Below are 13191 nucleotides of genomic sequence, written 5' to 3'. Positions count from 1 at the left end.
CCAATAGGCAGGAAAGGCAGGCAGCGGGTTCTCCCCCTCTGGAGTCTCCGGAAGGACACAGCACTGCTGACACGTCAACCACAGCCTCTGGAGACCCCTGTGGACCCCTGACCCCCCGGAATGTAGGATAATAAATGTGTGTTGTTTTAAGCCACGAAGTTTGTGGAGTGTTGTTACACAGGCCGCAGGAAATGAATGCACCCATTTCACAGAGGAGGAGACTGAGGCCCAGAGTGGAGAAGGGACCTGGCCAAGCCCACAGCCAGGGCGCAACCCGGCCTCCTGACTCATCACCCTGCCCTCCCTGTCCTGCCCACTCTCCTTCTCCAGCAAATCCCCACAGTCCATTCCGCAGAGCTGGGAGGCTGGGAAGAGCTGGCCGCTGTCATTTTTCTGGGTGCCCCCGTGAATAAGTGAATTCTGTGGACAGACAGCATGTGCCTTGAATCATGCAGAACGACCAAGTACCCAGTTTTGACAGAAGTTGAAACTTGCGGGAGCTGAACGCCCTGCCAGCAGTCCCTCCCAGGCCCCCCACTCCCGGGTCCCTGCAGCGGAGGCGGCGTGCCAGCAGAGTCAGCGGGGTCTGGGGTTCCTCAGCGCTGTGGGCACCGGGGAAGGAGGTGCCCACCACACCCACTGCGTCCCGGGGGCGGCCCGGTGGCTCTGGCCTATTTATAGCGTTCCCATCCATCTTCGCTCCTTTTGATCTGGGCAGGGGCTGTTGCTTTGAGGAGCAGCAGATCTCAGCACGCTCACTGAGCGGGCGTGACTCACCGCCGGGCCCCGGCGAGGGCCCTCCTCTGCCAGCAGGATGGGGGCCCCGGGCTCACCTGCGGTTCCCGTCAATCTATGCCCCCCGCCCCGTGTACCTGCACACCCCACATGACTCCCAAACCCCCCGGGACCTCAGGCCTGCAAGGACGGGACCTCTATGAAGAGGGTGTCTTTAGCTTGTCTTTTCTTTCTTTCCAGACCGGGCACTTGGCTTTGGGGGTTCCTTGGGGCTGGCACCTCTTGCTTCGAAGCCACGGGTGATTTCAGTCATGCCCCAAAACCAAGCCCCTGTCTCCAGACGGCCAAAGTCCCCATGCTCGCTGGAATCTGGGGCAGCCTTCCAGACCTGAAGACTGGGGGAAGCGCAGGGCTGGCCACTTCCTTCCTGCTTGGGGTCAGGCTTCGCCTAGTGGACAGTGAGGGGGGCCCTCTGTCCTGCCCCAGCACCCCAGGTGGCCGGCGCCCTCCCTGTTCCCAGGGTGACCAGCGTCTGGAGGCCTGTGTTGTGTTCCTGACACGTCCAGGGAGCGGACGGCTGGGCTGGGCTGGGGTGAGCACACATTCCACTGTGGCGATGGCAAAAATAGTGATGACCTTTCTGTCACTGCTCCCTGGAGTCCCCCCCCTAAGAGTCACGCGCTCATCTCCGAGGGCCCAGTGAGGGGCCGCACACGCACAGAGGAGGGGGCAGAGGGACAGGGCCAGCTCCCAGGCTTTGGACCCCGGGGTGTTTTAAGAAGATATAACTAGGATTGGGGGACTGTCTTCACCTCCTCTGGGTCACTCCTGCAGCATCACGAGTGGACTCACCTCACCCACCGTCTCGTGCCCACCTCCCCCAGAACCTGGAAAAGTTCTTATAAGTTGAGCGAGAGAAATATACAAGCAAGGGGTGTCCCCGGTCCCCGTCTTCCCTGCAAGAGGGAGGTGGGAGCTTCCTGAGGGAGACTCGGGGCCTTTCCACCTTCACCTCCCTGCAGCCCCCGAGGGGCACCGCTCCCGCTTCCCATCACTCTTCCCCACGAGTGCTGGAGCTCAGGCACCGCGGCCCTTCGGTGGAGACAGAGAGGCTCCGTGGAGGAAGGCACTGGTGTGTGAGGCCCATGGTGCGTCAGATCGCGGAGGCGTGGAGGCGGGAAGGGGCAGAGGGACCTGGGTCACCCACTGCCCTGCCGCCTGGCCCAGCTCTGGGGGGCCCTGGTCCCTCTGTTTCTCCCCGCCCACTCCCACTCCCCAGCCAAGTCCCACCGAATCCCCTCTGAACCCCAGCCCAGATCTGGCCGCTTCTCCACCCTCTGCGTCCCCACCGTCCGGCTCAGGACGCCGAGGTCCTCCCCACCCCCCTCCGTCAGCCAGCGTGCTGGTCTGACAGCTTCCATCAGCTCTCTGCCCTCTCCCGTACTCAGCTACATGCTGCTTTCCCATCCGACCCCAGGGAAAAGCAGAGCCCTGACGGGTCCACGGGACCCCGGCCACTCCCCATCCTCCACCCACACCAGCGCAAACCCCGGCACACATGCTCCTGCCTCGGGCCTTTGCACTTGCTGTCTTCCCTGCAGGACTCTGCTTCCCCCAGATGTTTGCGGGGCCAGGTCCTCACCCCTTCAGTCTCTGCCCTTGTTACCTGGCCAGGCGGCCTTTCCAGATCACCTCCCCCAAACAGCCCTCCTGCCCCTCTCTCCCCATTATTCTACTGTTTATCCTTAGCCTGAAGAACATTTCCTTGTTTTTACTGCCAGTATCCTCCCATGACATTAATCCCCCACAAGGGCAGGGCAATGCCTGCTGCGTTCCCCACGGTACTGAGTGGATACTGAATGAATGAATGCATGCGTGAAGGGACGGGGAAGCCCAGGGCTGGGTGCTCAGCGGCTGCAGGGCCCCCTGACATTGCTTGCTGGTCAGGAATGAGGAGGAGGGTGATGGTGTTGGGAAGAGGGCAGAAAAACAGAGGCCACCAGCTGCCCGACCTCTCCCCAGGCCTGTCTGGGGCACTGCCCTTACCCAGCAGGAACCAAAGAAAGTCCCCGAAGAAAGTCCCCTGTGAGCCATTGATGACAGCATGGTTATGGCCCTATTTTTGTCGAAGTATAAAAATAGAGAAAAATTTCAAAAAAGAACTTTGAGTGCCGATTTGCCGAGAGGAGTGCCTTGTGCGTACTTCTCCACTCAAGCGGAAAGGCGGTTATTCAAAATAATCAAAAAGTGGAAGAAACCCAACCATCCATCAGGTGATGAATGGATAAACACACCAAGTCCTAGGCACACAATGGAATATTACTCAACCATAAGAAGGGATGGAGCACTGACACGTGTAGCTACAGCCCAGGCGATCCTTGAAATCATCATGCTATGGGGAGGGAGCCAGACAAGAGGCCACGTGCCGTGTGATCCCACTGACATGAAACGTCCGAAACAGGCAGCTCCACAGGGACAGACAGGGGGTCGTGGTTGCCGGGGCGGGGCCGAGGGGAGAAGGAGAGCCAGCTAGCAGGTACGGGCTTCTTTCCAGGGCGGTGACGGTGTCCTGGAATTAGAGAGTGGTGAGGCTGGGCGGCATTGTGCACACACTAAAAGGCACTGGGTTGTACATTTCAAAAGGGTGATAAAATACATCTCAAAATAAAAAAAAAAAACAGAAGAGAGGTACGGGAAGGGGAAAAATAATCAAAGACAGCAGTGAGTGCTTCCCTGAATTGGCTTTGTGAAGATGTTTCTTGGGTAGGGGTGGGGGGAGGAAACGACAATGATGATAATAATGATAATAGGAACAGAACAAGGACACTTACCGCGTGGACCCTGGGGAAATGCCGAATCTTCAGGTGGTGTCTGCAGGCCCTGCTCGCATCCACACACAGAGCGGTCTCCTGCTCGGCTCTGTTCCTGCGCCTTCCTCAGTCCTTGGGCGCCTCCTTCGGACCAGCCAGCTCCCTCCAGGGACTCAGGCACTGATCTGGACCTTCCTGTCTGCCAGCTCAGGTCGCTTTCTTGATGAAAGTGAAAGAGGAGAGTGAACAAGTTGGCTTAAAACTCAACATTCAGAAAACTAAGATCATGGCATCTGGTCCCATCACTTCATGGCAAATAGATGGGGAAACAGTGGAAACAGTGGCTGACTTTATTCTTTGGGCTCCAAAATCACTGCAAGTGGTGATTGCAGCCATGAAATTAAAAGATGCTTGCTTCTTGGAAGAAAAGTTACAACCAACCTAGACAGCATATTAAAAAGCAGAGACATTACTTTGCCAACAACAGTCCGTCTAGTCAAAGCTATGGTTTTTCCAGTGATCATGTATGGATGTGAGAGCTGGACTATAAAGAAAGCTGAGTGCCAAAGAATTGATGCCTTTGAACTGTGGTGTTGGAGAAAACTCTTGAGAGTCCCTTGGACTGCAAAGAGATCCAACCTGTCCCTCCTAAAGGAAATCAGTCCTGAATATTCATTGGAATATTCATTCAGCTGAAGCTGAAACTCCCAATACTTTGGTCACCTGATGCGAAGAACTGACTCCCTGGAAAAGGCCCTGATGCTGGGAAAGATTGAAGGCAGGAGAAGGGGACGACAGAGGATGAGATGGTTGGATGGCATCACCGACTCAATGGACATGAATTTGAGCAAACTCCGGGAGTTGGTGATGGACAGGGAGGCCTGCTGTGCTGCGGTCCATGGGGTCACGAAGAGTCGGACATGACTGAGCAACTGAACTGAATTGAAATGGTGACTGGACTGGATGAGAAGCTGGAGTGAGTTCCAGCAACGCCCGCCCCGTGCTGTGAGCTATGGACTTCAGTCGGCCAGGGGTCCCCAGAGCTTGGCCCCCTCACTCTCCAGAGTCCCTGGAGCCTCAGGAGTGTGGTCTGGCCTGCTCAGGGCCGGCAGGTGCTGCCTACGCTCAGGGCTGCGGGGCCCACGTGTGCACTCACCGCCCAGAGCTCGGGCCTGCTGCCGGCTGTGACCTTGCTGGGGCAGAGGCTGTGCCTGGCCACTAGAGGCCAGTGCAGCCCAAGATGGGCCTGGGTGGGCCTGCCCCCGGCTGGCTCAGTGTGTGTGCGTGTGTGTGTGTGTGGCTCAGTGTGTGTGTGTGTGTGTGTGTGTGTCCCAGCTCCGAAACCTGTGCCCATCACCCCGTGCTCACAGCACTTCTGGGCAGTCCATGCCAGCTTTGAGAATCTTCCAGAATCCTCCCGGGGCTGAGGCCGGTGGGGATGGGCCGGACACAGATTGGTCAGGTGCTGGTCTCTCCCGGAGCACCTTAAGGAGTGGGGTTCCCCGGAGGGGCCTTCACCCAGGGACCCCGGAGGCCACACACCCCAGTCCAAGGGCCTGGGTGCCCGAAAGAAAGCACAGCGCTTGTATTTAGAGGCTCTGCAACACCCAAGAAGAAAAGCAATCTTTTTGTCATAACGTTATGCGGGTTTTTCAGGGCAGCACTAGTACCTACAATGTGCTCTGTGAGGATCTGTTTCCTCTACCCCCTTGCTTCTATTAACCTCTAATTAAGTCAAGGTCCCGCTTTGTTCCATCTTTTAACTTTCACAACTTCCACCAAAGGTAAGGGGCACAGCGAGAGAAGAGAGCACAAAAACTCTGCTCCCAAGAAGGTTTTCCCTCTGAATTCTTAAAAAAAAAGAATGGGCAAAGTGGGGCCCGGCCTGGACTTGCTTTTCCGCTTTCACCAATAGGGTGTTTCTTTTAGCTCCTTGCTGTTTAAAGATTGGCCCAGGAATTTATTGTTAAGGAACAGATTCCAGAATTCATGTGGGCTCTGGTTCGAGCCCCTGGCAAAAAGCATTTGGGGCTGCCTTTTAGAACATGTACAACACTAGAGACCCACACCTTCTGCCTTCTTTTTTCTTACTTCTAGTTTTTATTTTTTAAAAGCATTCAGTTCACGTGAAACACCTCAGGGGAGCATGCAAAATGTAAACACCGGTTATGATTCCTGAGCCCGGGGAGGGGAGGCAGCCATGCCAGGCGCACAAGCAGCCTTAGGCGGGGGTCTCTTCCTGCAGCGGCTCTCGGGGGATGGAGGCTGCGCCTCCAGCCACGCCTAAGGGAGCGGGGCCTGTGGACCGGACACAGCCCCCCAGGCGGTGCTGGACAGGCCGCTGCAAGGTCGCACCCCTTCCCGCGGCCCTGAGTGCAAGCTTCTCCGTCCTGGGCCCAGTTTCTCTTTCCACGAACAGTCAGGGTGGACTGGATCAGGGGCCAAGCACAGACTCCCCCCACCCCCGCCACCCCGCCCAGGAAATCGGATGGAAGCTACAGCCCCCACTGCTCCAGAAGCAAGGACACGGCCCATACTGTCTACTTCGCCATCTCCATCACACCCCGGGAGGCAGTCGTGAAGCCCCACAGTCGCATGTTCCTTGGTGGAGATTCGACGACAGCAAAGGTGACCACAGGAGGTTTGCACCCGAGCCAGATCCGGACCAGCCTCCTTCTGCAGAAGATCTCTTTAATCCCCCAACAACGTGAGGAATCTAGACTTCTGTTATCTCCAGTTAGATGAGGAGTTAGGTCCTGGCAAAGCCCATATTCCCAGTTAGAGGCAGAATTGGAGCTCCACCCACCTACCCGCCAAGCATTTCAGATTCCTGAAACTGGAATCGCCCGGAAGTCACATCACAAGCCGCAGCCTGTTCTTAATTCCTTCCTCCCACCCCACTCTAAAATTTTGGACTGCAGCATGCAGGATACAGAAAAGCACATAAAGCAGATTGGTAGAGTTCAGGAGGCAGAGTGGCAAAGAATCCCCCGGAAATGCAGGAGATGCAGGAGACTCAGGTTCGATCCCTGGGTCAGGAAGATTCCCTGGAGAAGGAAATGGCAACCCACTCCAGGATTCTTGCCCGGAAAATTCCGTGAAGAGAGGAACCTGATGGGCTACTGCTGGTGTGTGGGTGCACGCTATGCTCCTCAGTCGTGTCCAACTCTGTGCAACCCTGTGGCCTGCAGCCCGCCAGGCTCCTCATCCCTGGGGCTCTCCAGGTGAGAATACTGGAGTGGGTTGCCGTGCCCTCCTCCAGGGGATCTTCCCGACCCAGGGATGGAACCCACACCTCTTATGTCTACCTGTATTGGCAGGTGGGTTCTTTACAACTAGCATCACCTGGGAAGTCCATGGGGTCACAAAGTGTCGGACACGAGTGAGTATGTACCCCTCCCCCCAATGTAAGATCAAAAACCCAATACTCCGCTAACCCTCAGGTGTAGAAGTCGTCATCCACTGCTCCCCGGCCCTCCTCTTGACCACGCTCACATCACATCCTTGCTAATTTTTAATGTTTTCCCTCTTTGGGTGCATTCCAAACAGTGTGGTGGAGCGGGCCTTCTTCTGACCTCTGTCAGAGTGGAAGCATTACTCAGCCCTCTGCTGGACATCCAGTTAGCAAGGTCTGTCCCTGCGTGCCCCTCTGGGCCCCTGGAACCAGGAAGTGGTGCTGGGCTGTCCCTGCGGTTCCCTTGCAGTTGGCAGGTGTCTCATTCCAGGAAAGCATGTCCACACCTAAACCCATTCACTGCATCTGAATTTTCAAAAACCAGCAAGAGCAGTGCAACAGAACCTTTTGTTTATTTAAACCCAGCCCACCCCATTCAAAGTCCTATTGCGAAATAAGCACTCCAGGGCTTCTCCAGTAGGGGTCCCCGTTCCCCTTCAGCCCTTCACGCTGGCTGGGAGCTTTCCATGAGGCTGGGATGGGGAAGGTCGTCCCTGCCTTCCTCATCCTAGAACTCCTGCCCTCTGACCCTCCCCAGGAAGAGGAAGGGCAGTCTGGGGAGGTCCTGGACCCTCACATTTAAGGGATGGACAAGCCGCACAGGCTCCATTTCCCTACCGGGCTTAACAGTGGAAACTCCCAGATTAAAAGATTCCAAAGCCCATCTACCTTTTAGGTCAATAATAATGTCTTCAAATCGTTGCTGGGGGGGAAGAGAATACTGGTATTTGGCTTCAGTCCAAGTACACTGTATTAAGTAACTTTCAGCCACATAAGTTGTTTACTTTTATTTATTTTTTGTACCCCAGCTCCACAGCTATTGGCGCTCAGCTCGGAAATGCAGCGGCGTCCGCCGCCGGGCCCCCAAACCCCATTCTAGAGACGGGACGAGTGGGCGACAACTCTCACCCCTGGGGGATGGGGGAGGGAGTCACAAGGAGGAGAGTCCGTCCGGATCCCCCCGACCGCTGGGAGGCGAGGGTCTAGAGTGGGTTCTGGGACCCAGAGCTCCGCAGAAGCCAAGTGCGTCTCCCGTGCGGAGGGGCCGCAGCCCTAAAGCCCCGCGGGAGGGGGAGGGTGTCTCACAGCACGAGCCCCCCGCCCGCAGGCTGTGCCCCGCAAGAAGTGAGGCAGGTGTCAGTCCGTTCTAAAGCACCCCCTGCCCCATCTGCGCCCCGTAGGAGGCGGCAGTGTGTGGTCTCAGCCCTAAAACTCCCTTCCCGGGCTGTTGCCCGCAGGAGACGGGGTGGGGCCAGAGACGGGCCGCTGGGTGCCCCCTGCTCCGCCAGCTAAGGCTCCACGGCCGCTGCGCGGCTACAGTAGCCGAGGGGCCTCGGGGCCCGAGCGCGCGGCCGCCAACTGTGCGCTCTAGTTAGCCGCACGCGCGGGAGACGAGCTCGCCTCCGCCGTCCCCAACTCCGATCCCAAGTGTCAACTCGGACTGCTTTGCTTTTCCTTTAAAAAGTTCCCTTTTAAACCTAAGGGGACCCGGTTCTGGTTAGTCGCCCATAGAGTTTCAAAGTCCAGGAAAATTTCTCTGGGTTGAGCACTTTAGCCTCGGGCTTTTGGTTGTAAATCTGTAACCGCCCCCCACCCATCCCCCCCAGCAGCCGCCGCTGGAGACCTGCCCCCTCCCGGGAGCCTCCGCGCCCGTCACTCTCCCCTGTCGGTCCAGCCCTGGTGGCGGTCTCCACGGATCATCGTTGCCGGGGTGGGGAGGGGAGCTTCGGTCGCGCTCAGCCCCCGGAGAGGGGAGCCACCGCCGTACTGGTGGCCTCGGGACCAGCCCCCCCACGCCGCTCCGCCCGCCTTTCCCGGCTCGACTCCTTCGGCCCTGCCCCCAAGGGAGGCCGGGTGGGGAGGCCGCTGGGGAGTGGGCCCTGCCCGCAGTCCCCGCCGCCGCTGCGCCCCCGCGTCTCCATAGCGATCCTCCCGGCGCGCACCTCCGGGCCGGCTCCCCCAGGGGCCGAACAATACGCGGCGGGGCCGGGGGCGGGGCCGGGCCGGGCCAGGGGCGGGGAGAGCGCGGGCGCTGGGGGCGCTGGCCGAGCGCACCGCCCAGGCAGCAGCCGGCCGCTGGGGTCTCGGCCGCGCCGTGCGGCCCGTCCCTCTCCGGGAGCGCAGCCCTCGTCCCGCCGCGGGCCCGCCCCGCTTCCCACGCCGCCCTGTCGAGCCCGCGCGAGAGCCACCTGGAACCACCCAGATCCGCCGCCACCGCAGGTTGATGCGCGACGCCCTCCCGGGACGCGCGGAGGAGCCATCTTGAAACCAACTTCGCAAACTTTCGCAAAGTGCTCTTGAAGTGGAAGCTGCGGGGGAGCCCGGGAGCCCGGTCCCCGGTGTCCCCGCCAGGGCCCCCGGGGAGGCGGGGCGCGAGCCGCCCCGAGGGCCCGGCACCGGGCGCGCGGGAGCCGCCCCCCGGCCGCGCCGGGTGGATGCGGAGCCGCGCCGGGTGCATGGATTGTGCTCGGGCGCCCGGCTCGGGCTCCGGGCCATGGCGCCGCCGCCGCCGCCGCCGCCGCCCGTGCTGCCCGCGCTGCTGCTGCTGGCTGCGGCCGCCGCCCTACCGGCGCTGGGGCTCCGAGCGGCCGCCTGGGAGCTGCGAGTGCCCGGCGGGGCCCGCGCCTTCGCCCTCGGGCCCGGCTGGACCTATGCGCTGGACGCGGCGCACACGCCCCGGGCACTGCGGGAACTGCTGGACGTGAGCCGCGACGGGCGGCTGGTCGGGCGGCGGCGCGGACCCGGCGCGGGGCTCTGGGGCTGCGCGCGCCTGGGGGGACGGCCGCTGCCACTGCAGGTCCGTCTGGCCGACCGTAGCGGCCAGACGGCGCTGAGCCTCCGCCTGCGGGCACGCGCGCACGGTCCCGGTTGCGGCGCCCGGCCCCGGGGCCGACGGGCTCTCGGCGCCGAGCTGCGTGCGCGGGCTGTGCTAGCGGTGCCTGGCCCCGGCGCGATGCTGTGCTTCCCGGCCCCTGGCGGCGGCGGGGCCACGCTGCACTCGGCGCTGGCCGCCCTGACCACGTTCCCCGCCTGCAGCTGCCCGCCGCGCCCCGGTTCCCGCTGCCCACGCCGCCCTGTCTGCCTGCCGCCCGGGGGCTCGGCCCGCCTGCTCCTGCTCTGTGCCCTGCGGCGCGCGGCCGGCACCGTCCGGGTGGAGCTGGCGCTGGAGGCGGCCTCGGGGACGCCTGCCCCATCGCTGTCGCCGTCGCCGTCGCCGCCAGGCCCGCCTCAGGCCGGGGCGGGGGCGGCGCGGCGGGCCCGGCGGGGCGCTGGCGGCAGCACCACCCCGCAGTTCCAGCTGCCCAGCTTCCAGGTGTCGGTGCCCGAGAACGAGCCCGCGGGCACCGCGGTCATCGAGCTGCGAGCGCACGATCCCGACGAGGGCGAGGCGGGGCGCCTGGGCTACCAGATGGAGGCGCTGTTTGATGAGCGCTCCAACGGCTACTTCCTCATCGACGCGGACACGGGCTTGGTGAGCACCGCCCGCCCGCTGGACCGCGAGACCAAGGACACGCACGTACTCAAGGTGAGTGCGGTGGACCACGGCTCGCCGCGGCGCTCCGCCGCCACCTACCTCACCGTCACGGTCAGCGACACCAACGACCACAGCCCGGTCTTCGAGCAGGCCGAGTACCGCGAGCGCGTGCGCGAGAACCTCGAGGTGGGCTACGAAGTGCTGACCATCCGTGCCACCGACGGCGACGCGCCCTCCAACGCCAACATGCGCTACCGCCTGCTGGAGGGCGCGCGCGGCGTCTTCGAGATCGACGAGCGCTCGGGCGTGGTGCGCACCCGAGCGGTGGTGGACCGGGAGGAGGAGGCCAGCTACCAGCTGCTGGTGGAGGCCAACGACCAGGGCCGCAACCCGGGCCCGCTCAGCGCCACCGCCACCGTGCACATCGTGGTGGAGGACGAGAACGACAACTACCCCCAGTTCAGCGAGAAGCGCTACGTGGTCCAGGTGCCGGAGGACGTGGCCGTCAACACGCCGGTGCTGCGCGTGCAGGCCACGGATCGCGACCAGGGCCAGAACGCCGCCATCCACTATAGCATCATCAGCGGGAACCTGAAGGGGCAGTTCTACCTGCACTCGCTCAGCGGCAGCCTGGACGTGATCAACCCGCTGGACTTCGAGACCATCCGAGAGTACACGCTGCGCATCAAGGCCCAGGACGGGGGCCGGCCGCCGCTCATCAACTCCTCGGGGCTGGTCTCGGTGCAGGTGCTGGACGTGAACGACAATGCCCCCATTTTTGTGAGCAGCCCCTTTCAGGCAGCCGTGCTGGAGAACGTGCCTCTGGGCCACTCGGTCCTGCATATCCAGGCGGTGGACGCTGACGCGGGGGAGAACGCACGCCTGCGCTACCGACTGGTGGACACCGCCTCGGCCTCCGTGGGGGGTGGCGGTGCTGGGCCCGCAGCCCCGGCTCCGGCTGCGGACTTTCCTTTCCAGATCCACAACAGCTCGGGCTGGATCACCGTGTGCGCGGAGCTGGACCGTGAGGAGGTCGAGCACTACAGCTTTGGGGTGGAGGCGGTGGACCACGGCTCTCCGCCCATGAGCTCCTCGGCCAGCGTGTCCATCACGGTGCTGGACGTCAACGACAACGACCCCGTGTTCACGCAGCCGGTGTACGAGCTGCGTCTGAACGAGGACGCGGCGGTGGGCAGCAGCGTGCTGACCCTGCGGGCCCTCGACCGGGACGCCAACAGCGTGATCACCTACCAGCTGACCGGCGGCAACACGCGGAACCGCTTCGCGCTCAGCAGCCAGAGCGGCGGCGGCCTCATCACGCTGGCGCTGCCGCTTGACTACAAGCAGGAGCGGCAGTACGTGCTGGCCGTCACCGCGTCCGACGGCATGCGCTCGCACACCGCGCAGGTCTTCATCAACGTCACCGACGCCAACACCCACCGGCCCGTCTTCCAGAGCTCGCACTACACAGTGAGCGTCAGCGAGGACCGGCCGGTGGGCACCTCCATCGCCGCCATCAGCGCCACCGACGAGGACACCGGCGAGAACGCGCGCATCACCTACGTGCTGGAGGATCCCGTGCCGCAGTTCCGCATCGACCCCGACTCCGGCACCATCTACACCATGACGGAGCTCGACTACGAGGACCAGGCCGCCTACACGCTGGCCATCACGGCTCGGGACAATGGGATCCCCCAGAAGTCCGACACCACCTCCCTGGAGATCCTTATCCTCGATGCCAACGACAACGCGCCCCGCTTCCTGCGGGATTTCTACCAGGGCTCCGTCTTCGAGGACGCGCCACCATCCACCAGCGTCCTCCAGGTCTCCGCCACCGATCGGGACTCGGGCCCCAATGGCCGCCTGCTGTACACCTTCCAGGGCGGGGACGACGGCGATGGGGACTTCTACATCGAGCCCACGTCGGGCGTGATCCGCACCCAGCGCCGGCTGGATCGGGAGAACGTGGCCGTGTACAGCCTTCGCGCCCTGGCCGTGGACCGGGGCAGCCCGGTGTCCCTAAGCGCCTCGGTGGAAATCCAGGTGACTGTCCTGGACATTAATGACAACCCTCCAGTGTTTGAGAAGGATGAGCTGGAGCTGTTTGTGGAGGAGAACAGCCCCGTGGGGTCCGTGGTGGCCAGGATTCGAGCCAGCGACCCCGACGAAGGCCCCAACGCCCAGATCATGTACCAGATTGTGGAAGGCAACGTGCCCGAGGTCTTCCAGCTGGACCTGCTGAGCGGGGACCTGCGAGCCCTGGTGGAGCTGGACTTCGAGGTGCGGCAGGAGTACGTGCTGGTGGTGCAGGCCACCTCGGCACCCCTGGTGAGCCGGGCCACCGTGCACGTCCGCCTCCTGGACCAGAACGACAACCCGCCGGTGCTGCCGGACTTCCAGATCCTCTTCAACAACTACGTCACCAACAAGTCCAACAGCTTCCCCACCGGCGTGATCGGCCGCGTCCCGGCCCACGACCCCGACCTCTCCGACAGCCTCAACTACACCTTCCTGCAGGGCAACGAGCTCCAGCTGCTGCTGCTGGACCCCGCCACGGGCGAGTTGCAGCTGAGCCGGGACCTGGACAACAACCGGCCGCTGGAGGCACTCATGGAGGTGTCTGTTTCCGGTGAGTGGCCGTTTCCGGTGAGTGGCTGTAGGGGCCCCTCGGGGCACCCCCCACCCCCCGGGGATCGGCAGGGAGCTGCCAGGAGCCG

At 62.2% G+C, this 13191-nt stretch overlaps 1 protein-coding gene across 1 annotated transcript in view; it reads left to right on the top strand.

The window, feature by feature from the left end:
* The first annotated feature begins 9493 nt into the window (after window positions 1-9493).
* Window positions 9494-13191, top strand: part of CELSR1 (cadherin EGF LAG seven-pass G-type receptor 1) — a 145468-nt gene continuing 141770 nt past the window's right edge. Inside the window, exon 1 of the mRNA XM_065938721.1 lies at window positions 9494-13103. Within this exon, the coding sequence (XP_065794793.1) occupies window positions 9494-13103 (3610 nt within the window). The remainder of the gene's footprint in view (window positions 13104-13191) is intronic.

This window comes from Muntiacus reevesi, chromosome 1 (genome assembly GCF_963930625.1).
Source record: "Muntiacus reevesi chromosome 1, mMunRee1.1, whole genome shotgun sequence".
In the NCBI taxonomy this organism is placed as follows: domain Eukaryota; kingdom Metazoa; phylum Chordata; class Mammalia; order Artiodactyla; family Cervidae; genus Muntiacus; species Muntiacus reevesi.
The sequence above is the reverse complement of the archived record's forward strand: the minus strand, read 5'-3'. Positions and strand labels throughout refer to the sequence as shown.